This window comes from Melitaea cinxia, chromosome 2, assembly GCF_905220565.1.
Source record: "Melitaea cinxia chromosome 2, ilMelCinx1.1, whole genome shotgun sequence".
In the NCBI taxonomy this organism is placed as follows: Eukaryota; Metazoa; Arthropoda; class Insecta; order Lepidoptera; family Nymphalidae; genus Melitaea; species Melitaea cinxia.
The window spans coordinates 16,053,686-16,078,167 of record NC_059395.1 but is presented as its reverse complement, the minus strand read 5'-3'; the positions used below and the strand labels follow the sequence as shown (position 1 = coordinate 16,078,167).

Here is a 24,482-nt window from a genome sequence, read left to right as displayed (position 1 = left end):
ATTTTTGAATATCATATCAAAAATTGACCGCTCCAGCGGAGTTCGAACCCGCGTCTCCGACTGACCGTGTCGGCCCTCTAGCCAATTAAGCTATGGAACGATGTACCCGCTAGATCGAAATTTTTGTTATGATGATTTTATTTTCGGTTTAAGCGAAGCGAAGATGTTTTTGCTAGAAAAATACCATTTTGTTTGTCCGATTTTGAGTAGCTCATTTTTTTTTTTTTTTGTTATTTTTTTAATAATATGTGATGAGATGCTAATTTACATGTTAATATTCATCATTTTGATTTTGAATTAAATTAAAACTTTCCTCTTTTACATTAATCGTAAAAAAATAATTTTATATTATCGAATTAATTAAAATTGGAGGTAGCCATCTGTTGGAATGTAGTAAAAATACGCTTTACGAAAGGGGCTGTTCTCGATCGATTCTTTTGTCTGAACTATGTAAGCATCCGATCGAAGGGTTTGATATCCGGCTACAGAGATGGTTAAACTTTCGGCTTGGCAATCGTTGTTATATATAATGATAATAATGTTACACATACTTTAAGTCAATCCAGCTAGTGGGCTAAATGCCTCTTGTGGTGTAAATTTAATTATTTTATTCGTTGTTTTTGAGTAGAGTTTGCTCTACTGCTACTCGAGTATTTATTTTTAGCTCAAATTACTATCAATAATTTTTTTACCTGATATATAGAATTTTTAAGTAGAGATGTTTGGTATTATTACGTTCAAACTTGCATAATATGCCGATTTAGTACATTTATTCATATAATCATTTTATTAAGAAATGCAAGCATTTTTTGGGTATAAAAAGCATTGTATTTTTTTATGTCCAAAAGTATCCTTTAAGATATATTGGTAATAATAGTAATGGTAACACATTTGGAGTTTTTGTACACAACATAACAAAAACACACACATATAAATTTTTTATACGCTTATACATACACTGGCGTTTTTAGTGTACCTACTTTATTTCTACTAACAGTATTTGGTTAAGAAACTATAAATTCGAACAAATATTTACTGATCAAAGATAGGTACATAAAGAATAAATCGATTTGAAAAGCGGGCCGAGTCTTACAAATCCCTGAGCTACAATATTGGATCGTCCCGCTGGACAAATCTTAAGGTATTTGCGGTAAACAACTTCACTCGAAATACCTATTATAGCTCGGATCATTTTGGATTTAGTTATATTATAAAAATATATAACAAAATTCATTTTCCTAAGTTTTTTATTTTCTTAAGGTGCTAATGTAATTTCTAATTTAATTTCTGTATATTATAGAAAATTTGCTTTTAATCACTACATTATCACTTGAGTATAGTAAATAAAACATTTAGCTAATATAACCAGTAGGTACGGCTTTCTAGTAGACGATAGTATTTTCTGAAAAGCAACTATTCGAGAGGTACCAAATTTTTTCTTGAAAAGTGATCATCTCCGATTTTAAAACTTTAAAATATAATTTACCAGTAGAACATTTTTTAACAGAAAATTGGAACCAATTTGATTCGATTCAAACAAACTCTAAAATAATTTGAATTGCTCAAACATAATTTAAAGACTGTCCTATTTTTAACCGAACTGGAGAAAGGACGAGGTCCTCAGTTCGACTGTATTTTTTAACCGACTTCCAAAAAAGGAGGAGGTTCTCAATTCGACTGTTTTTTTTTTTTTTTTTTTTTATGTATGTTACATCAGAACTTTTGACCAGGTTGACCGATTTCAACAAATTTAGCTATAAGCTTTGCTTTAGTGTAAGTTGATTTTGTGTGTTTTGAAAAAGAAGATTAAGATTCTGTAGGATTTTTAGGAGGCCCCACGTTGGGCGCCAGTGCTGCGTGTTAAAAAATTGTTCGTTGGGCCAGAGAGTCACCCACAATTCCCAACGCGAGACTACAAGAGAGAGAGTAAAAAAAATCCTACAGAATCTTAATCTTCTTTTTCAAAACACACAAAATCAACTTACACTAAAGCAAAGCTTATACCATAAGAACTACAATGACTCACCCACAATTAATTGCACTCAGATCTTAAGACGGCGAGAGAATCCAACCCAAAAAAAAAGAAAAAGAGCAAAGAGGCCGCAAACACTCGCCCTGAGGCTTATATACAGCCAACACAGCGCGTCGCGACACCACTACCCCCTAAGGTGAACCGCGACGTAATACAATACGAGGGTAATCCAAAAATTTAAATCAGTCGCCTAGAAAAAGTAAATAGCAACGCTAATGCATAACGGTGCTATTATACATCAGCAGGAACGAAACCAGGCGCTATTAAAAATATATGCTACAACATATACCTACCTAAAGGTAGCTCATAACTTTTTATTGGATAAACCGATTTAGATGATTCTTTTTTTAATCAAAAGGTTATTGGTGCGTACTTGACTATTTTCGCCTACTTAACCTGCGTTATTAGTGGTTGATATAATGAAGCATTTTATTTTTGGGTTGCAAGTAAACAAATTTAAAAATATCGTCAAATGAGTTTATTTTCAAATTTTCGCGCAGCTGAAATTGTAGAAAAGTGGATACCTCTAGATTGGAATTGATTTGATGCATTAGTTTTGAAAATAACTATCTAAATAATGGTCAGTCTAAAATTCTGATTTCTCTTGGACTACAGTACATTCATACATACATGTAGCTCGGATATAAACTATTGCGTCCTGCTAAGTCTAACGCATCCGTAAATCCAATTACCTGGCATCACTATCATCAGTCAACCAACATAACCTTACTATTACTGACAGTAATCAATCTGAAACATCGAAGTAGCATATTATGCTCCAATCTGTTTCATTATTATTAAACGTAATACATCAGAGCGTCATCAGGTGTCATTTATTAAAACAGTCATTGCCCAATGAAAAGCATAACAATTCATGTAATTTTAATAAATTCACTTGAAATTTTATTACATAAAGTTATATAGAATAACTTAAGGTATAAGCATATTGTTTTCTAATGTTTACGCGAATTTTACTCATTTAATAAAACACTTTTTTCGGATTTTATCGCGGTTTATTGTTAACTTTTGATTCCCGACGTTTCGGATACTTTACAGCAACCATGGTCACGGGAGGACTGACCTCATGTCCTCCCGTGACCATGGTTGCTGTAAAGTATCCGAAACGTCGGGAATCAAAAGTTAACAATAAACCGCGATAAAATCCGAAAAAAGTGTTTTATTAAATTAAGGTATAAGCAGTTTCAAAAAAAAAAAAACATGAAAAATTTCAATATTTTGTAGATTTTGTTAACTTAAACAGCTTGAAACAATGTAATAGCATCACCAATTATATAGGTAGAACTTTTGATTTTGTTTTAATAAGAATGTTATCTTGTAACGTGCGTGAGGCTATTGACGTGTTGTGTCCTATCGATCCACTACACCCTCCTCTTATTGTAGATCTCTCGTCAATTGAATGTCCCAAATTACAGTACAACGATACCAACAAACCTAACTGCTATAAGGCTAATTATGACCCCATGGAGGAAAAGTCTGGCCTTTTCGCCGAGGCCAGCCGGTCGCTGGAGGGATCCTATTGCCTGCAGATCCGGGACCCTCCAATTAAAGCGGCTGAAGGCTCTAGGCGCGGTCTAGAATTGCCTACCCGGGCGTCCTGGATATCACCCGTAAATGGGTTCCCCTGCGATAAAAAAAAGGCTAATTATGACTTAATCAATAGTTTTTTCGCTGAAGTTGATTGGGTATCTTTATTTGATGGATGTAAGGATGTTAATGGGTTGCCAACTAGAAGTCGTATTTGCAAATAATAGAGGATGGAATTTCAAAGAATCCAAAATTGTTTTGGTCCTACGTCAAAGCAAAGCGTGGTGGTACTGAAGCTTACCCTGCTGTCATGGTTGATGGTGATCGTCAAGTGCATTCTGGTAGTGACATTTGTAATGCCTTCGCGACCTGCTTCTCCTCAGTTGCTTCTTGCTCCAATCCACCTCTTAGTTATTTTGATAATGAAGATGCTGATGAGTGCTGGACAGTGACATTAGCCATTTCTAGTGATTGCTTATCGACACTAAGTATATCTCGCAGGCAGATCTATAGAAAATTGCTCACTCTTAATGTATCTAAAGGTGCTGGACATGATCGGATCCCACCATTATTCATCTCTCGTTGCGCTTCAAATTTAGTGGAACCCCTTTTTGTTATATTTAATTGCTCTCTTACATCAGGAATATTTCCTTCTAACTGGAAAGTAGCGCAGGTCGTCCCTATATTTAAATCTGGAGATCTTATCCACGCTATGAAAAGTTTTTGAGTCTTTGGTCTGTCCTGTAATTCAGAGTTATTTTAGTAAATATTTAAATGAAAACCAGCATGGTTTTCTCAAAGGAAGATCGGTAAACACAAACCTGGTTCTGTACGTGGAAGAAATTACAAAACACACTGATAGCAATAAACAAGTTGACGCTCTGTACACTGACTTTAGCAAAGCCTTTGATAGAGTTACACACCAACTTATGTTAAAAAAGTTGTCGGCGTACGGTGTTGTTGGTTCTATGTTGTCTTGGCTAGAATCATACCTTTCGGAGCATATTTTTTACATAGTGGTTGGCTTTACCTCAACACTACGTGACATAAACTCTGGAGTGCCACAGGGATCTCATCTTGGTCCAATTCCTTTTAACGTCTTTGTGAATAACCTTCCCCACTTCATAAAGCATTCTGTCCTTTCCTTGTATGCTGATGACCTTAAGTCGTGGAAGGTTATTGACACAGAAGAAGACGTTTCCCTTCTACAAAATGACCACAATGCCCTCGTGCGCTGGTGCGGAAGAAATAGTATGGAGCTCAATATCAAGAAACGTAATCACATAAAACTCACGAGAAAATTGTTTCCCATCTCATCGGTCTACTTTATTAACGGTGTGAGACTGGAACAAATTGACGTAGTAAAATATTTGGGAGTATTTTTGGATGGCAAAATGACTGTTGTGCCGCATATTGAAGGCATGGTTGGAAGAGCTTTCAAACTGTTAGGTTTTGTTATAAGAAACGTCAGGGCATTTAAGCGCTCATCAACCAAAATAGCTCTCTATAATAGTATTGTGAGTTCAGTTCCCGAATATGGTAGCGTAGTATGGCGTCCACATTATGCTTGTCACATATTACGTATAGAACGTATTCAAAAGCGGCTGGTTCGACATTTAGTTTACAATCATTACAGAGACAAGAAGTCACTCTCGTACTCTCGTTTTAGAGTTACTGAAAATGCAAAGTTTAAACAGCCGCCGAGACTTACTTGATCTCTGTTTCTTCTATAAAAATATGAGAAATTATCTAAGTTGCCCAGCTCTTTTGGAAAAATTTATGTTTAGATTCCCTCTTCGGATGCCTCGCAAGCCGGTTGAGCCACTCTTTCGTTCACTTCGTAGAACAGTTTTGGGTGCAAACTCGCCAATCTCACGAATTTGTATGCTCTATAATAGGTGTGGGGGATCGGTTGACGTACACTGCCCTAGAGACTAAGGGGATTTTAAACACTAATTGCCAATAGGCTGACTTAGTGGTTATTGTTATTATTATTATTATTTTTTAATGTTTACGCGAATTTCACTCATTGTTGTGGGACTGCATTTTCGGATTTTGTCGCGGTCTGTGTGGTTTTTTGGATGCACAACGTTATCGTGGTTGCTGTAATCCTAGCGTATCCTGTATCCGGAGCGTCGAGCGTCTGAGGACTGGTGGGTCGCGGTGGTGTCTGAAGGGATTGTTTCGTAGTTTCATTGTAATTAGTCTTTTTTATTATTATTATTAGTTTTGGTGTTTAGCACATAATTTAGTTTGTAAGCAATTTTCTTATGTATAATAATAAAAAAAAGCATGTGGAGTATACCTGTAACTGATTGTGCAATTAGCGCAAATAAATTAAATATTATACTGTAGATGTAAGTAAAATTGTAACAATCATTGGTTTACCAAGTCTATACATGTAATAAAATGGTAGGAAAGTCAAAACTGTACATTGAATATTTTTTTAAAGAATACTTGGGGTGTGATCTGCAATCGATACCGAAGCCAAAAATATAGTTTTTAGAATTTTTGTCTGTTTGTCTGTTTGTCTGTATGTATGTCCAGGATAAACTCAAAAAGTACTGCATGGATTTAATTCAAATTTGGCACGAATATTATTAAGAAGTCGGGTCAACATATAGGCTACAAACTATCACGCTATCACCTACGGAGAACGAGCAGTGAACCTTTATTTCTTCAACGCATTCTGTAACAACGTGTAATCTAACGACGCATATTTGAATGTTGTTATTATGTTAATAACCATGCTATAAGCTAGCTTCATACTATAAATAAAGACATTCTGTAGTATATTTAGTATCAGCATTGCACCCGTGCGAAGCCGGGGCGGGTCGCTAGTAAATAAATAAATAAAAAACCATATGTAGAGACCAGTGTTCATACTTTTGTAATTTCAAGTTTTTTTTTAAATCTCTTCGGAGTTTATCCTCTGTTGGCCAGTTATCTCTTTCTTATTAAGGACATTAAAGACATTCTTCCACTTTAGACCACAGGGAATGTCCAAAAGCCAGGTACAAATGCGGTCAATTTTTTCTTCTCGACCGAAACGTCGTTCAAAGGAATCATTTTACGAATTTTCGATTAGGAGGGACTTGGTCATGAAAATCCGTCACTGACTCCTGGACTATTAGAATAACAAACATGTTTATATACTAGCTGTGCTCGCAGCGTCCCTCGACAGCGCATAAGCTTCTTATTAATTTATCAGTTAGATAATAATAAATAAGTAATATATAATTTAATTATCAGTTTAAATTTCATGTACAATTTTCCTTGTTATTTTATATTTTCTTTCTTATAAATATTGTTCTTTTTCTATGAATTGAAACGAATCATCATATAACAAATCGTCTGAAAATTTTTTTTACCTACAGTAAAAAGATTATTTACTGATTTTAATACTATTATTAATTGGTGTAATCTGTAGATCTGATTACTATTATTCACAGCTTGTGAGAACATAAAGTGCTACTGCACTTCAACATTAACGAAAATTAAAATATTCGACATAAACATAAAGAGCCTGTTTCTCACCGGATTTGATTCACGTACGGATTGATGGATATCCAACAGATAAAAGTTTTTGATATATTATCTATTCTTTTTCACCGTCGAATTCCACTGTATTTATGATATATTTCTATTCGCAAGATCTTTATCTGAGACTTTTAATTTAATAATTGATGGAATAGGTCCTAATGACCTACTCTACCTCCTACTATTAAAGTTTAATCGAAACTTATTTGCAGGATAACCTTTATCCACAACTAGTTCAACCAGTGCTAAGTAACATTGCGGTCGCGATTTGGATTTAATTTTTTTTTGTCAGGTTCAATTGAACAAGTATGACAATCATAATATGTATAAATCGCAGTTGTTAGCTGCTTTATGCCTAATTTTATCGACAACTATTCAGATGTTTCAGCGTAAAAATGTAACAAACCTCCATACATCAATTCTAACGAAGTTTCGCCTTTGTGATGTAGGTAATTATACGGTTCATAACAATCCCACAGGGCTACTGATCTAATTTCTCTCCCTCTATCTTGAAGCAATAATAGAGCCACTACAAATTTATGAAAGGCGTATAACTTAATGCCCATGGGGTTGCCTCTTTGTCAATAGAAAACTACTTCACGACATCAATTTATCTCCAGTAGTAAAAATTACTTTTATGACAAAACTTAGTTTGTTGGTTTGTCCAGTCAAGTAAAATAATTCATCATAAAAAAAAAATTCGATGACTTTTTAACCGACCTCCAAAAAAGGAGGAGGTTCTCAATTCGACTGTTTTTTTTTTTTAACCGACTTCCAAAAAAGGAGGAGGTTCTCAATTCGACTGTTTTTTTTTTTTTTTATGTATGTTACATCAGAACTTTTGACCGGGTAGACCGATTTCGACAAATTTTGTTTTAATCGAAAGGTGGTGTGTGCCAATTGATCCCATTTAAATTTATTTGAGATCTAACAACTACTTTTCGAGTTTTATCTAATAATGCGTTTTTACTTGACGCTTTTTTCGTCGACCTACGTTGTATTATACCGCATAACTTTCTACTGGATGTACCGATTTTGATAATTCTTTTTTTGTTGGAAAGGGGATATCCCTAGTTTGGTACCGTGATAAGGAAACCAGGATCTGATGATGGGATCCCAGAGAAATCGAGGGAAACTCTCGAAAATCCGTAATAACTTTTTACTGGGTGTACCGATTTTGATAATTTTTAATTTAATCGAAAGCTAATGTTTATCATGTGGTCGCATATAAATTTTATCGAGATCTGATAACTACTTTTTGAGTAATCTTTGATAACGCGTAGTTGCTTGACTATTTTTTCGTCGATCTACGTTGTATTACTTGTCGATGTAATTGAAGTCGGTTTTTTTTTCGTTTGCGAGCAAACACAATTATTTTTTTTAATGTTACATCAGAACTTTTGACCGGGTAGACCGATTTCGACAAATTTTGTTTTAATCGAAAGGTTTTGTGTGCCAATTGGTCCCATTTAAATTTATTTGAGATCTAACAACTACTTTTCGAGTTATATCTAATAATGCGTTTTTACTTGACGCTTTTTTCGTCGACCTACGTTGTATTATACCGCATAACTTTCTACTGGATGTACCGATTTTGATAATTCTTTTTTTGTTGGAAAGGGGATATCCCTAGTTTAGTACCATGATGAGGAAACCAGGATCTGATGATGGGATCCCAGATAAATCGAGGGAAACTTTTGAAAATCCGCAATAACTTTTTACTGGGTGTACCGATTTTGATAATTTTTAATTAAATCGAAAGCAGATGTTTATCATGTGGTCACATATAAATATTATTGAGATCTGATAACTACTTTTTGAGTAATCTTTGATAACGCGTAGTTGCTTGTAATTGAAGTCGGTTTTTTTTCGTTTGCGAGCAAACACAATTATTCGTACTTATAATGCTACTTTCAAAATAGAAATCGTGATGCAATCTAATATAATACAACGAATGTTGAGTAAAAACTTAAATAACAAGTGACTTTATTTCACAATGAGCACGATCAACGCACTTTCATTGACGAGGTAAAACATTCAAACATCTATCTTTCTTGTATCGATTTTTTCGTAACTCGCGCGTAATTTTGTATTTTTTGTTTCACATATAACTGTGATATTAGGTTTTTACTATGGGTTTTTATTTGAGTATTTTTAAGTGATATGTAAAAATTGAAACTAAAGTCTAAAGTCGCATGTGGTTGTACAATAATATAATTTTGTATAGGTATGTAACACTTTAAATAAGTAGTCAATTCCATACGATAAATACTTTTTAAGTTATCTCAAAAGGTTCTCTACAACCTTACAATGACTTTATTATATTACAATAATATAAAAAAGGTAGAATTATAGAACGATGGGTCTCATATTGGCTTGTTTGTGTATAAATCATCAATCAGTCAATAATTCTTCTGTCTTCCTCGTGAAGATTCAAAAATACATACCTACCTTTTCTCTATTTCGGAAAAAATATTAAATAAAATATACTTATTTTATTTACCTTACATACCTCACTGAGTATGAAATGAGCACAAAAAGCATCGAATGTCAAAAAATAATATAAAACTGTTACGAAGCCGATGATCTGCTATTGTAATACGAATTTAATAGTAGATTACGTGACTCGGTAATAACTTGGGACTATAAAACATGCCGCTATTACTCATATAAAAAGAGCATTAACCTTTAATGTCAACGTAAGTAAAAATGCACATTTCGTGTAGAAGTATAGTTGTAACAATAAAGGTATATCTACGCAGACTGGGGTGAGTCTTAGACATGTATTTGATGGACTCCCATATTTTCATATTCATATCATTATTCTTTTATTATTATATACAGATTGTCCCAAAAATCAGCGTCAAGCCGAAAACTGGAGCCAGGGTAAGTAGTGGCAGTTACCAGAAAAATATTTAACGATTTATTAAACACGCTTTTATAAATAAACCAAACTAAAAAGTAGAAAATAATTCTGTCTTAATTACTTATAAATAATGTTACAGGTACAAAATTTTATAAATTTGAATTCATATGAATCTTACCTAACATTTTGAAATTATATGAAAATATAATTTTAACAATATTTACCAATGAACTAAATTTTGAAGTAGTCACAAACGGTACTAAGATACTCCTACCCTATATACAATCTATTAATGATTATTGTCCTAAATATAGTAAGTATAATGTAGTATAGTATAAAGTGCTTCATAAATATATACAAAGAATGCACAAGAAGAAAATGTAAGATATAGTGAAACATACGAACAAACATACAGATGAAGCGAAGATTGAGAAAAATCAAAAGCGTGTAAAAATCTTAGTACTTTTCTCTTTGTTGTCTTTAAAAAAAAAAAAACTAAAAAACTGACACCTGTGATGACCTTTCAAGTGCTGCGACTAAAATACTTTATTTTTCTTTTTTATTGTAATCCTCAATAATTACTTTGTAAATTACAAACCAAAATTTAATCATACCTGAGTCCATCTATATTTTATACAAATAAATACAATTGGAGTGTCTGTTTGTAATATTGAACTAACCGCTTTTTAATAAATGCATACATGGTAAATATACCAAAATAACATTTTTTACAATTTTTTTCTGTCTGTTTGTTTCGGCTAATTTCTGAAACGGCTGGAACAATTTTGACGGAACTTTCACTGGCTGATAGCTTATGTATTAAGTATTAACTTAGGCTACTTATATTTTAGAAATTTATTTATTTCATAACTCTATGAACTTAATAACTTTTTTTTTAATCGAGGCGGACGAAGTCGCGGACACAGGTAGTTTTAAATAAAATATAACTTATTTGCTCAATTATGCACTCAAAATTATTACGTTGTAACTTTAACGGACTGTACTGAAAAAAAATGTACTGTACTGCTATGGCAAATCAATTCAAAGGATGGTGTAATTAGTCTGGAATCCAAAACGGTGTAAGACCTACTTGCTATATTATTTTCTAAGAAACTGAGTTTTTAGGGCAGGTTTACTAAATTTTTGTTTTCTTGGAATTGTTGTTTTATTTGAAATTTCTTAAAAAAGTTTATTTTATAACAAATGTTCAAACTGTTCGCCTTCAGTTGCAATGCAATCTGTGTCTTCTTAAAAATGACCACTTAATAAAAGTATCCCTTAGATTTGATGTCTTTAGCGGCTTCCAAGATTTTTTTGGCACAGCTGGGCTACATTTGCGAACGATTATGAGTAAACCTTTTCTTTGATGGCTCCCCAGTAAAAAAAATCAATCAGATTTAAGACGGGTGAATGGACTGGCCATGAAATCTGACCAAAATATACATTCTGCTACTACTTATTTTCTATATAAAAGTTCATTTGTAAGCGTCTCTTGTGCTCCTTAATTAATGCTTTTATTTGACTGATTCAAATATAAATAGCTTAGAAATTGTATCTCGTTTGTATTCACTACTACTACAATTTAGTTAAGTTCGATTGTAAACTTATCTTGTACCACTTATATACAAGTAATATTAACTTTAGGTAATAAAACACAATATAATCACTATATTTTTAATTGAATCCAACAAGTTATTATCAAGCAAGATCCTTAGTAACTCATTATAAACTAACACATAATAGTTAAAACATTTCAATCTTCTTTTTATTTTGCACATGTAATACAAAAATATTTCATATATTATAACAAATGAAATGTCACAAATTCCTTTTGTGATTTGACTCAGTGTATAGAAATTATTACGCATCAAATCTGATTGTCCATAACTCCGTAAACTAGTAAAACCTTATTCGTATAAAACTATTCACAAGCCAAAGGCTAGGCTGTCAATATGAAGCCACAATTTATTAAGTCGCGGTCTGTGCGTTGTCTGAAACAAATTAGTTATATTTAAATTAATAATATTTTATAAAATAGAAACAGTATCTCAAACCTCCAATATCAAGCAAGTAATAATTCAGACAATGGTAATTTTTTTACTAATTTCGGATGAGGTTTTAAAAATAATTTTCATTAATCATTAATCAAAACATGACATTCACCTGACAATTTTTGAAATGTAAAGCAGTTACAAAAACCAATATTGTTAATTTAAAACAATTAAAGACATTTATAATTTTGTATAAGCTCAACAACATGACGGATGGTTCCAACCATTGAGGTTTCAACTTAACAATCAAAAACAAAAAGTACTTATCTAAGAAAAGCATAACATAGAACTGCAACCGTACCAAAAACAACAAAATAAACACTGCTTTATTTGTAATAACTCACCAATTCAAAATTACGTGTCGCTCTTCCAAAGCTTTATAGTTTTGTCGTTTTCAAGTGCAGCTGACGCTATGATGTTCTCGGTGGGATGACAAGCCGTACATAACACCGTGTCTGTGTGACCCGATAGCCGCTGAACTATCTCTTTGGACTGTAGATTCCATATATACACCAGGTTATCTTCTGATCCAGATACTATCCACTGTTGAAATAAAGATAAATTGTTTACAATTACATTGTAGAACGTAAAAACTTTGTTTTATTAAATGCTAAGTTAAAGGATACATTAAAAAATAAAGACAAAAAATGTGTTAAAGTTGAATGGAAAACTAATAAAATAATCTGAATTACCTTTCCTCCAGTAACACTGAAATTCGCAAAAATACAATACTTTTCATTTTTGTGGCCTGTATACGTTTTTAAACATTTTCCTCTGCTATAATCCCAGAGTTTCAGTGTGTTATCAAGAGTCGCTGCCAGAATATATTTACCATTTGGTGAAAATTTAACAAATGAAACTGGAGGATTATCATCATCTATTAATGTTTTAAGGCACTGACCAGATGCTGTATCCCAAATTCGACTGAAAAAAAAACTTATTACTCACTAAAAGTGTAAAGTTATGTTATATGATGTTTATTGAAGACATTACTAAATAGTATGATCCAAAATTGTTTCTAGACATGAATATTTTAATAAAAATCTTAAACAAAATTCAAAACCTTGACATAATTTTTAGTATCCTCAAAGTTTATTCCTAATATTTATTTACAAGGCGACGCAAGTTTTAGAAAAATTTTAACCGATTTCGAAAAAAGGAGGTTCTCATTTTTTTCATGTATTCACTGTGAGGAACGATTTCGATAATTCTTTTTTTAATCGAAAGGTGGTGTTTGTCATGTGGTCCTATTTAAATAAAATCGCGATCTGACATGTACTTTTTGAGTCATTACTAACAGTGTTTTTTTTTTTTTACTTTTTTTTCGTCGACCGTCGTATTATAGCTCATAACTTGTTACTGGGTGTACCGATTTCTGGATGGTCTTCATGTGTCAATCATGTGATAACCAAGATGAAATATGTTAGAACAGTTTATTATTCATGTATCTGCAGAAAGTTCATCAGAAGGAACTGATGACGATTTAAGATTACAAGAATTATATAATAATTATTTTATTTATAAGGTCTTGTGCGTAATATATTTATACTGTATCTAATATTGTTCTATTGTTATTTATTTATGTAATCATTTAAATATAAAAAAAAAACCTATAGTAATTATTAGGAGTATTCAATATGAATGGGCCTTAACAATTTCAAAACAAGAACAAAGTCATTGTCGTCACCCCTAACTATGACCAATCACTCAGGCAATATGGTCAGACATACTCATTACAAGTTTGTTAAAAAAGCAGACTATAACACCAGAGGCCAAATCAATTTATGGCTAATAATACATAATTAGATCATTTTAATGTAAATACAGGGTGGGCCATGAATTAGTTAACATTTGAAAAAATCGTATAAAAAAAACCATTTAACATATTTTAGAAATCGTTTATTTACGAGAAAGCTAATTAGTTGTAATTTATTTTTTAAAAATTATTTCGTCTAAATGACCACCGTTTCGGTTTTTGCACTCATTTAAGCGAGTCCTGAAGTTTTCGAATACTCTTCTGCAAAGAGACCGCGAGATCGCCGACATCTCTTCGATGATTTTTTCTTTAAGTTGACGCAGTTTATTCGGTTTATCAATGTAGACACGACTTTTTAAATAACCCCATAAAAAGAAATCTGCTGGGGATAGATCTGGACTTCTGGGTGGCCATGGGATGTCACCCCGTCTGGATATCAGCTTTTCCGGAAACATGTCTTTGACCACCGGCAAGGACTCGTTCGATGTGTGACACGTGGCTCCATCTTGTTGAAACCATGTATTACGATTATAGCCAGCAAATTCCAGTAGCATCGGTGCTAAGAACTCCCGTAACATTTTCACATACTCGGCAGAATTAACAGTAACTGAACGGCCTCGAGAATCTTCAAAAAAGTAAGGTCCGATGATTCCCTTTGCTGAAATTGCAGCCCATACTTATACCTTAGGAGAGTGAAGTGGCCTCTCATGTTTAGCTTTAGGATTTTCGCTGCTCCAATACCTGCAATTCTGTTTGTTTACATGTCCATTTAGGTGGAAATGGGCTTCGTCAGAGAATAAGATGTTGTCAAAATTACTGAATCGAGTTAACATTGTTTCGGCATATGACTTACGCAAATTTAAATCATTAGGGTTTAGTTCTTGCACTAGCTGGATCTTATATGGATGTAATTTCAAATCTAATTTCAAAATACGGCGTAATGATGTGCGGGATAATCCTAATTCAGCCGAACGTTTGCGTGTCGATAAATCTGGATCACGTCGAACAGAAGCGGAAACTTGCTGCACGTTCTCTTCGCTCCGAGAAGTCCGCGGGCCGCCGGTTTGTTTCACATTTAGTGTAGATCCCGTCTCTTCGAACTTCTTCACCCATTTCTTTATTAAAGGAGCACTTGGACACTGACTTAAGTCGTGTAATCCATATTCTGCTTCACGCAGTGTCTTCTTCAGTGTCAGTCTTCAGCAACTGTTTCACGCAGTAAGCGCGTTGCGGCCCCGTGAAGCGATCCATTGCGACTAAATTTCCAAGAAGCGAGCTTGTGCCCCCGTCCACGCCCGCGCCCCGCGCGGCAATAGTTTGCGCGGTAAGTTACATTTAAATGTTAACGAATTCTTGGCCCACCCTGTATATAATCGTAGCAGTAGTATATATATATATATATATATATATATATATATATATATATATATATATATATATATATATATATATATATGTTGTTACTAAAAATGAATTTGAGTAATGAGTTAATTTATATCAAAAACAATGAAGAAAATCCAAATAAGAAGAAATCTACTGGACTTAAATAACTATAGCCTACATAACAAACAGCCTATATAAATTTTCATGCAATAATTTAAAAAACAGGTGTTTTATATAGGGCAGATGTTCTACACAGACCAGTGACCTGCATTTATTATGGCTGTATTACTCCTTATAGCTCCCATTTTAATGTAATATTTTTATAGTCTTTATCAGTAAAAAAAAACACAAAGGTTAAAGCTTATTAGAATTTAATTGACGTACTATGATATCGATAAATTTGAAAAAGTTAACAGCTTGTTCATTTATTTTAATAGGTAACAATGAAATACAAAAACTTTATGCAGCAAAATACCTGTTCCTTCATAGTAAGTAAGTATAAAGAGTGAAATAAGTAATATCACATTTTTTTTTACTTACCATAAACCATCATAGCTTGAGGACACAATAAGGCTTCCATCTCTATTAAAATGCACTGCTGACACTGGATCTGAATGTGCTGGTAGTGTCTTTAAACATTTTCCTTAAAAAAATATGCAAATTATAAACAAAACTGAATGCGAAATTTACATATAGCTTTTTTTATTTAGGAGTGTATTTGATCGTTGTTTTACTGACATTTTTTGTGAATGATTGTGAACATGCTTTATAATCCTATAAACGCAATATAAACAATGATAAATTTTCAATTATTTATCTTACGCCTAGCTTAAATCTTACTTTTTACTTTTTAATGAAATGTTGCAAGTTCATAAATAATATATCTAAATATTATACATTATTACATTTTACTTTATATACATATTCTCATCTAATCATACAAGTATAATCTTTGTAGGAAATATTTCAGAATCCTCCTTAAGAGACATCCATTAATTACGTGAGCCCAGAATGGAGGGGGGTCGAATGAAATTTCACTTCTCTCTCTCAATCTTATTTAAGCAGAGGGTAGGTAATCGAAAATCTCACATCAACTTCAAAAAATATAAGATACTAGCTGTGTCCGCGGCTTCGCCCGCGTTGAAATCAGTGTGTCACAAAGTTTTCCCGGCAAACTTCCAGTGAAACTCTCATCAAAATCGGCTTAGCCGTTCAGTAGATTTTGAGGGAATCGATCACATACATTTTCGGGACTTTGTTTTATAATACACCAACTGTTGCCCGCGACTGCGACTACGATCAAGATGTTTAACGAAAATTATTTTTTTATTTCAGTCACTTGAAATGCTTATCACGCTGAGTAACTTTTAAAAAGGCAAAATTTAGTATAATTTAATAGTTATTTTTATAAAACCTCTCTATACACCACATTTTTAGTTTTATTTTCAGGCTGCAGTATAAATAACCTATCAGGCGAACTTATAGCTACTGTATATGTCTCATACAAACTATCAACCCCAATTAAACCCCCTTAGCGGTGGAATATCGCAAAATCCGTTCTTAGCGGACGTCTACTAACTATAATCTACCTCCCTGCTAAATTTCATCTTTGTCCATCCTAGATGGATGGCTCATCCAGCAGTTTTTGAGTTCTCGTGATGAGTGAGTCAGTGACCTTTCTATTATATATATATACAGGGTGTTTGGTGAATTACTATCAATATTTGAGGACGTGTTATTTGAGGATCATATATGACGAAAAAAAATTACATATAAAATAAATATTCATAAACTTCTAAGTAAAGTTAACCAACATTTATCTCGCTAATTACGCGTCGTCTGGACGCCCTAGCTGCGCAGTCGTCACAAAGCAGGTGTGTAGGTATAGGTACATTTAGTTATCGCGCGGTCGTTTACCTACGTCCAAACACCGCCAAGTGTTAACAGGGTAGCAGGCTACTTTTGATAAACCAGTATGATCCAATCCCCCTTCATACTTTAATTTTAGGTTAGTACAGGCAAAAATACCAAAATAAGATTAGGCCGACCCCTTCCCCTTGATAATTTGATAAATATTAATTTATTACGTAAGAATCTAAACGAAAAAATGAATACACGTTTGGTTTGTTTCAATTTTTATTTTTATTTGTACTTTAGGTAGGTACTAATAATTTTTATTTTTTGGTAGTAATAAACTTTGGTTTTAATTATGATCTTTACCGACATAAGATTTTCAGTCCAGAAGCTTAACAAAAAAAAAAAAAAAACTACATATTCAACTACAATATTAAAATTTATCAACGAAATAACGAATGTTGTTTACGAAAGCAAGTGACAACTAGTCGGCACTCGCGCGGTTGTCCGCGATTTTTCAAGGTATTTTCACTTTATGCATTTTTGTAATTTTACCTAAGAACTATCGAGACTAAAGACATGATCGACCCCCTCTCCCCCTAAATCGTCTTACGTAATAAATGAACCAACCATACTTATTGTCTTTTACATGATATAACACGAACGGGTCACTTATAAGTACTCTGCTTTTGTGTATTGATAAGCCATACCTAATTACTTATGACAGGTCACATTCACACGAGACATATTAGGTATACGCATAAGATCGATCACTAGGCGCGCGCGCTGGAAGATGGACGTACTCCGACGTACAAAACATTATGGCGGCGCTCGCCCAACTGACCTAGTGACCTACTAATCGAATTAAGGGGGGAATTAGAATTGGCGGGGGTTGCGGCAGACGGCGGCAAGCGGCACAGTACAAGGCCAAGGCCGCACGCGCCGCCATTATGGCTGAAAATTAATGTGTCTACATTTCATTTATTTAAATTGAAATGTGTGGGAATATTGTCAAAAATTAAGTACCTATTTTTTTTACATAATTCGAATGAGAATCATGTACCGAGTATCCTCTGTAAATATTGATAGTAATTCACCAGTCACCCTGTATATATATATCGGGTGATTTTGAAAGCGTTTTGGAAACGAAAATTTAGAATTATTTATCAATAACAGAAGCTATATATAACGTTAATTTAATAATATATGTAATTTTTTTTTTCATCAAAGTCGATATTCATATCGTTTACAGACAAAAAGTGAGAACCAGTAGTAGCGCTACACGGTATTAATAGCGAGTCACAAAATCGTATTAGCCAATAAAAACAAAGCTACCGAGTTGCGCCGGAGTCGACCAATGACGGCATTGCTCACCTGTAATCGTCGGCGTCCCGCGTCCCCGGCTTTCAGTCGGTCAGTAATACCATAACGGTTCATGCGTACACAAGGTCAAGGACATTTAAATTATTATTCGCCGGAGTTTGAAGATGTTCTTTGAGTACTTCGAGCGCGATCCCCGGCGGAGGACAAGGATGGCAGCAAGAGAATTCGATGTTAGCCAAAACTTCGTATGGAAGATATTACGTACACAAGGATTACACCCGTATCATTTTCGTAAGGCTCACGTAATAAACAACGCACCGGCAAGAATCGCCTTTTGCAAGTGGTTGTTAAATAATACAAACGACAACATACTCTGGACGGACGAGTCACTGTTTACTCGAGTGGGACTATACAATGTGCACAATGAGCATTACTGGGCTCTAATTAACCCCCACTTGATACGAGAAAACCATCACCAGGTTCGTTTCAGTGTAAACGTGTGTAGGCCGGTATTATTAACGACCAATTAATAGGGCCTATTTTTATTGAAGGTCATCTAACCGGCAACTCGTACTTAGAGATGTTAAGGAGAGTAATATCTGAGTTAGTAGACGATGTGCCGTTAGCTTACTCGAGAGGTATGTACTACCAAGACGACGGCTGTCCCGCTCATTACGCGAGTGTAGTGCGTGCGTACCTGGACAATGAGTTTAGTGATAGGTGGATAGGTCGAGGAGGGCCTGTGTCTTGGCCACCTGGAAGTCCGGACTTAACGCCCTGGATTTTTTCTTGTGGTCGGAAATAAAAAGTTATACACGTCAATATGAAAGCTGTGATGATTTACGCATTGCAATAGTGGACGCTTTTGATAAAGTGAAAAGTGATAAAGACACATTAAGAAAATTAAAAGAATTGTATTAAGCGTGTACGTTTGTGTATTGAACGCAGCGGACTCCATTTTGAGCAGTTGCTTCGATACAGAGAAGTGTAAATAGTGTAAATAAACTGTTAATACGTATGTAAGTTAATTATTCTGTAGATAGCTCCGATTTTTTAAATACGCCAGAAATTTATACCTACAGTCCGTTTATAAATTGATTTGTTGTGAAAAGAACAATCTTCAACAACAATCTCTTACTTCAAAAACATAGGACTTTCATACAAACTTCCAATCCCCGTTTTACACCCTTAGGGGTCGAGTTTCGTAAAATTCCTTCTTAGCGGATGTCTACGTCCTATAAGAAACCTACCTCCAATCATTACAGCCTATACAGTCCACTGCTGGACACAGGCCTCCACAAGTTCTGTTCTTATTCTGTTCTATTCTATTCTGTCTTATTCTGTTCTATGCTGTTCTGTTCTATTCTGTTCTTATTCTATTCTATTCTGTTCTATTCTATTCTCTTCTATTCTGTTCTATTCTGTCCTGTTCTTATTCTGTTCTATTCTATTCTGTTTTGTTCTATTCTATTCTGTTCTGTTCTATTCTATTCTGTTCTATTCTATTTTGTTCTTTATTCTGTTTAGTTTTGTTCAAATTTCAAGTCTCTTACTTCAAAAACATAGGACTTTCATACAAACTTCTAACCCCCGCTTTACCCCCTTAAGGGTCGAGTTTCGTAAAATCCGTTCTTAGCGGATGTCGACGTCCTATAAGGAGTCTACCTGCCAAATTTCAAGTTCGTAGGTGTTATAGTTTCGGAGATTTCGTGATGAGTGACCTTTCGCTTTTATATATGTATAGATAGATAGATAGATAGATATAGATGTATAGATAGATATAGATGTATAGATAGATAGATTACAGATATTAAAAATATATACATTTTAAGTGTTCATTTTGCGCGCTAAAATAAATCTTACGGCTTTTACTTTTTGCTTTGAATTTTATTTAATTGAAATAAATTAACTATAGTATACTTGAAGTTTATTATTTCCCGTCAATCTCTATTATATTCAACATAAACCTCACATAAGTGGTCCAGGCAAATCTCACTAAATCTCACCTAAGGGGGGAAGGTGTCTAAACTAATCGAAAAATAGCTCACGTAATTAAATGATGCCCCCTTTGAGGTCCTAGATATTTATATAAATGATTCAGAACATCCAAGATAATTTAAAATCTTGGATTAAAAAGTAAATATTTTTTTAAATATAAAGTAAATAACAAACCTGTTCTTACATCCCATATCCGAACACTCTCGTCAAAACTTCCAGATACAATAAGGTTACTTTGTGGATTAAAATTGCAGCAAAACACATAATTGCTATGTCCTTTTAACGTTTTCAAACATTTACCTGAACTTAGCTCCCAAACCTGTAAAAATTAAAAACAATTTTCAAGTAAAAATATGAAACAATATTTTTATTAGGCTAATTGTTTGCTAACAAACAAAAAAAACCGACTTCAATTATATCGAGAAGGTAATACAACTTAAGTAGACGAAAAAATTAACAAACGTACTAGTCGCCACTACGATTTTCGAAGATTCCTCTGATTTCTGAGATGCCATCATCAGATCCTGGTTCTGGTACCAACCTTGGGATATCTCCTTTCCAACAAAAAAGGAATCAGCAAAATCGGTTCATAAACAATTAAGGTATCAACAAACACAAAAAATATATATACGGTCGAATTGAGAAAACTCCTCCTTTTTTGAAGTCGGTTAAAAACTTTCAATTCAATTATAACAATAATTTAAGGTAAGAAGCCTAAATAGTTTTCACTACGAGCTGTTACAATACTATGTGATCATACAAAAATAAAAATAACATTTCTGTGGTCAATGTAAAATATGTATATTTATAAAATATATTTAGTCTTTTGGTTTACTGTAATTTACATGAAATAGTGATAGCATATTTAAGATAACCCTTTTGTTTATTAAATAGACTAAATACACACATATACTTAAATAACAATGATGTAAAATTTTTACAACAAAAAACACCAGTAAGTATAAATATACAATAATTGTTAAATATTTCACAACTTTTCTACAGCTAAAACAACTATTTTCATTAATGTCAACAATGGAATGATGAAAATGCAGAATCAATAAAAAATTTAAATATATTAAATATTTCGTATAAAACAGTTTGAGTAACCACTAAGTTATCACTCTATGCTCTACTTGTACACATTCTAATCTCTTAAGGGTCTCTCTCAAGATAAGAGTTCAATTACCGTGGGAAAATCTAGATCAAAGGAGGTTTAAGTAAACTTTAAATATTATTTTATTATGCTTATAATTCTATTAGTTAGTATTTCAAAGTAACTAAGCATGGGTTGTTTCATCATGTATTCTTTTTATAGGGTTTTTTCAGGTATGATGAAATAAACTGATCTTTCTAAACTAATATTGACAGAAAGAAAAGAGAGTAGTCTGCTTTCTTTAAATAAAAATTAACATTAATGTAAATTCGAAATTAAAAAATAAATTGATAACTTTTTTAATCTTCAAACTAGCTTTTTAATTGGTTTAGGTTTGATAATAGGAAGATTATATATCCATAATCTATTCAAGTAGTTTAGAGTTTAGTTATTTTGTTAATAATAAAATAAGGATGAGGTAAGATTTATTAAGAAGTAATTCAAAGATTTTACCTTTAAAGTTTTGTCATCACTCGCACTAACAACTAATCTACTATCCGATGACCATGCCACATCGCTGATGCCCATCTTATGTCCAGATATTGTCTTTTCAAATTTACCATCATAAGCACCCCAAACCTTAATAAGCTTATCAGCAGCTGAAAATAAATTTTTATACATTAAATATAGAAACTATGCACAAGTTATAAATTATACACTAAACATAAATAAATTTCTTTAGATTTCTAGTATTATAGTTCGTGATGACAAACACATTACAAATGACTTGTAGCATAAAAGTGTATCCTTAACTTGCATTAATAGAGATCATTCATAGCTTACAAATACTGTGTGGCTACGGTACTAAAGAATATAGCCTCCCCCTCTCTTCCCGTGGGTGTCGTAAGAGGTGACTAAGGGATAACACAGTTCCGCTACCACCTTGGAACTTAAAAAGCCGACCGGTGGCGGGATAAACATCCAACTGCTGGCTTTGAAATACACAGGCCGAAGACGGGCAGCAGTGTCTTCGGTGTGACAAAGGCAGCCCTGCAGTCACCAACCCGCCTGCCTAGCGTGGTGACTATGGGCAAAACACACGAATTCACGTTAATTTTGGCGTAAAGTTGTGGAGACCTATGTCCAGCAGTGGACTGTACAGCTGTAATGATTACAAATAATAACAAATGATACAGAGTACCTTACATATGTTGCCAGATTAGTTATAGATATATTAAGAAATATAAAGAAAAAAATCTACATCACATATTCTTTGTTATTGTGTAGTTTACATACACACATAAAAAATTTAGATTCAGACTCCATGTATTAATTAATCTTGTAACTGTAAAAATGTACATTCCAACAAGAATTCATATTTTCTTTTATGGTACAAATATATCGTAATAATCCAAATTTTAAGAAAATATGTGTTATGACACCATATAGATACCAAAAATTTACTACAACTAACAGTTACTAATTGTGTATAAACGTACTGTACTATGTCACTGAAAATAAAAATAAAAATAAGAGTTTTGTTCTTAAAACAATTTCTAACTTAATTTATATCATGGAAATGTCCCTTTAGAACAAATTACCAGGAATATTTTGAATTTTTACTTGATTTGGGACCAATAATAATGAAAAAAAATTGTAAGTTAAAATTTTGTCAATGGTGTAAGTTAAAGTTGGGTGTACATAACAATTTTTTTGTTTGTGTTTCACTCCATGATGGTCTATTTCTGTCTTAAATTTACAGTTATCTTACTCAAAATTATATAATAGTAAGAAAAATTAAAACAAAGATATGTATTCATAGTAAAAACAAAATTTATCAGAAAATATAAAACCTATAAAATCAAGCAATTTAAGTAACAAACTTTTTTTTAATTTTTCTATTTATATGGCATTAACCAATTTCATATTAGAGTTGATTTTTAGGACACATTTATACGTATTAATAAAATATCAGATACATAAATATTCTATATTTAGTTTTTGTAACTTTTTTCTGCATTTGGTAAGCAATATGCATTTCAATTAGGGCTCATTATCGCTTAATAATGTGACATAGTGTGACCTAGTTTTATGTGTGATGATGTTATTAGTTACCATAGTTAAAATATTTATTAACACTGTCTTGTTTAGTTACACACATTTTTGTGTTAGAAATTTTGACACAAAGTTATTTTATTAATTTTCATCTATTCAAAACTTATTCTGATATCAATGCAGAATTAGCTTTGTAACCATGAGTGAGACTTCTTTTAATTTGAAAGTTTAGAAAATTTGATTTTAGTAATTATTAATGCAGTACTTTATTCATATTTTCTCATTGATATTAAACAATAAATTGGAAAAAATACATTTTTTTAAAACAAAAATAAATCTACTAATATTTTAAAAGTATATTAACTACATTTTAAAATAAAAAATTATTAAATGTAAATATTATAATTTGCAGCTAAATTGTATTATCATTTTAAGTATTTAAAAAGTCGTGAGCCCAACTAGGTCAGTTATAAAATTGTGACCTTAAGCAAGATTTACTTAAATTTTACTACGAATTGGACATGTACTGTACATTTATAATTCAAATAACTACAAATTAAAATAAATTTGTAACATTATTAACACTTACATGAACTTGCCAGCCATTCGCCATTAGGACTAAATTTTACCGATGACACGGCTTTTGTATGGCCAGCTAGTGTAAATTTAAGAGTATAATTCGGCTTCTGAAAACAAATATTAAAATTAGCGCCAAATCGCACGTGCTCTAACTAGAAGTTACATAAACATGTGCGAACCGCCAGATTTACGCAAATTCGTTTAACGTTAGGCAATGTTTTAAAATAATTACCGCTACTGAAGACTTATTCGATTGTGAGGAACTCTGTGATAACGAATTTGGGCCAGACAAATTAGTAGATGTGCCACCGTGCGTTTGATGAGCGTTTGGATGGCCAGGCCCGGGTCCTAGCGGCACCATGTTTCAACTTTCGACGCACTAGTCTTAACTTTGTTAGTCAGCC

At 33.0% G+C, this 24,482-nt stretch overlaps 1 protein-coding gene across 1 annotated transcript; it reads right to left on the bottom strand.

The window, feature by feature from the left end:
• Positions 1-11,643: 11,643 nt before the first annotated feature.
• Positions 11,644-24,454, bottom strand: LOC123665816 (WD repeat-containing protein 5). Its single transcript, XM_045600053.1, has 8 exons — positions 24,311-24,454; positions 24,089-24,185; positions 21,958-22,103; positions 20,523-20,667; positions 15,714-15,816; positions 12,727-12,958; positions 12,379-12,577; positions 11,644-11,974 (listed from the first exon to the last, which is right to left on the bottom strand). The coding sequence occupies exons 1-7, from the start codon at positions 24,437-24,439 to the stop codon at positions 12,389-12,391; spliced, it is 1,041 nt and encodes a 346-aa protein (XP_045456009.1). The 5' UTR covers positions 24,440-24,454; the 3' UTR covers positions 11,644-11,974; positions 12,379-12,388.
• Between the last annotated feature and the right edge of the window lie 28 nt (positions 24,455-24,482).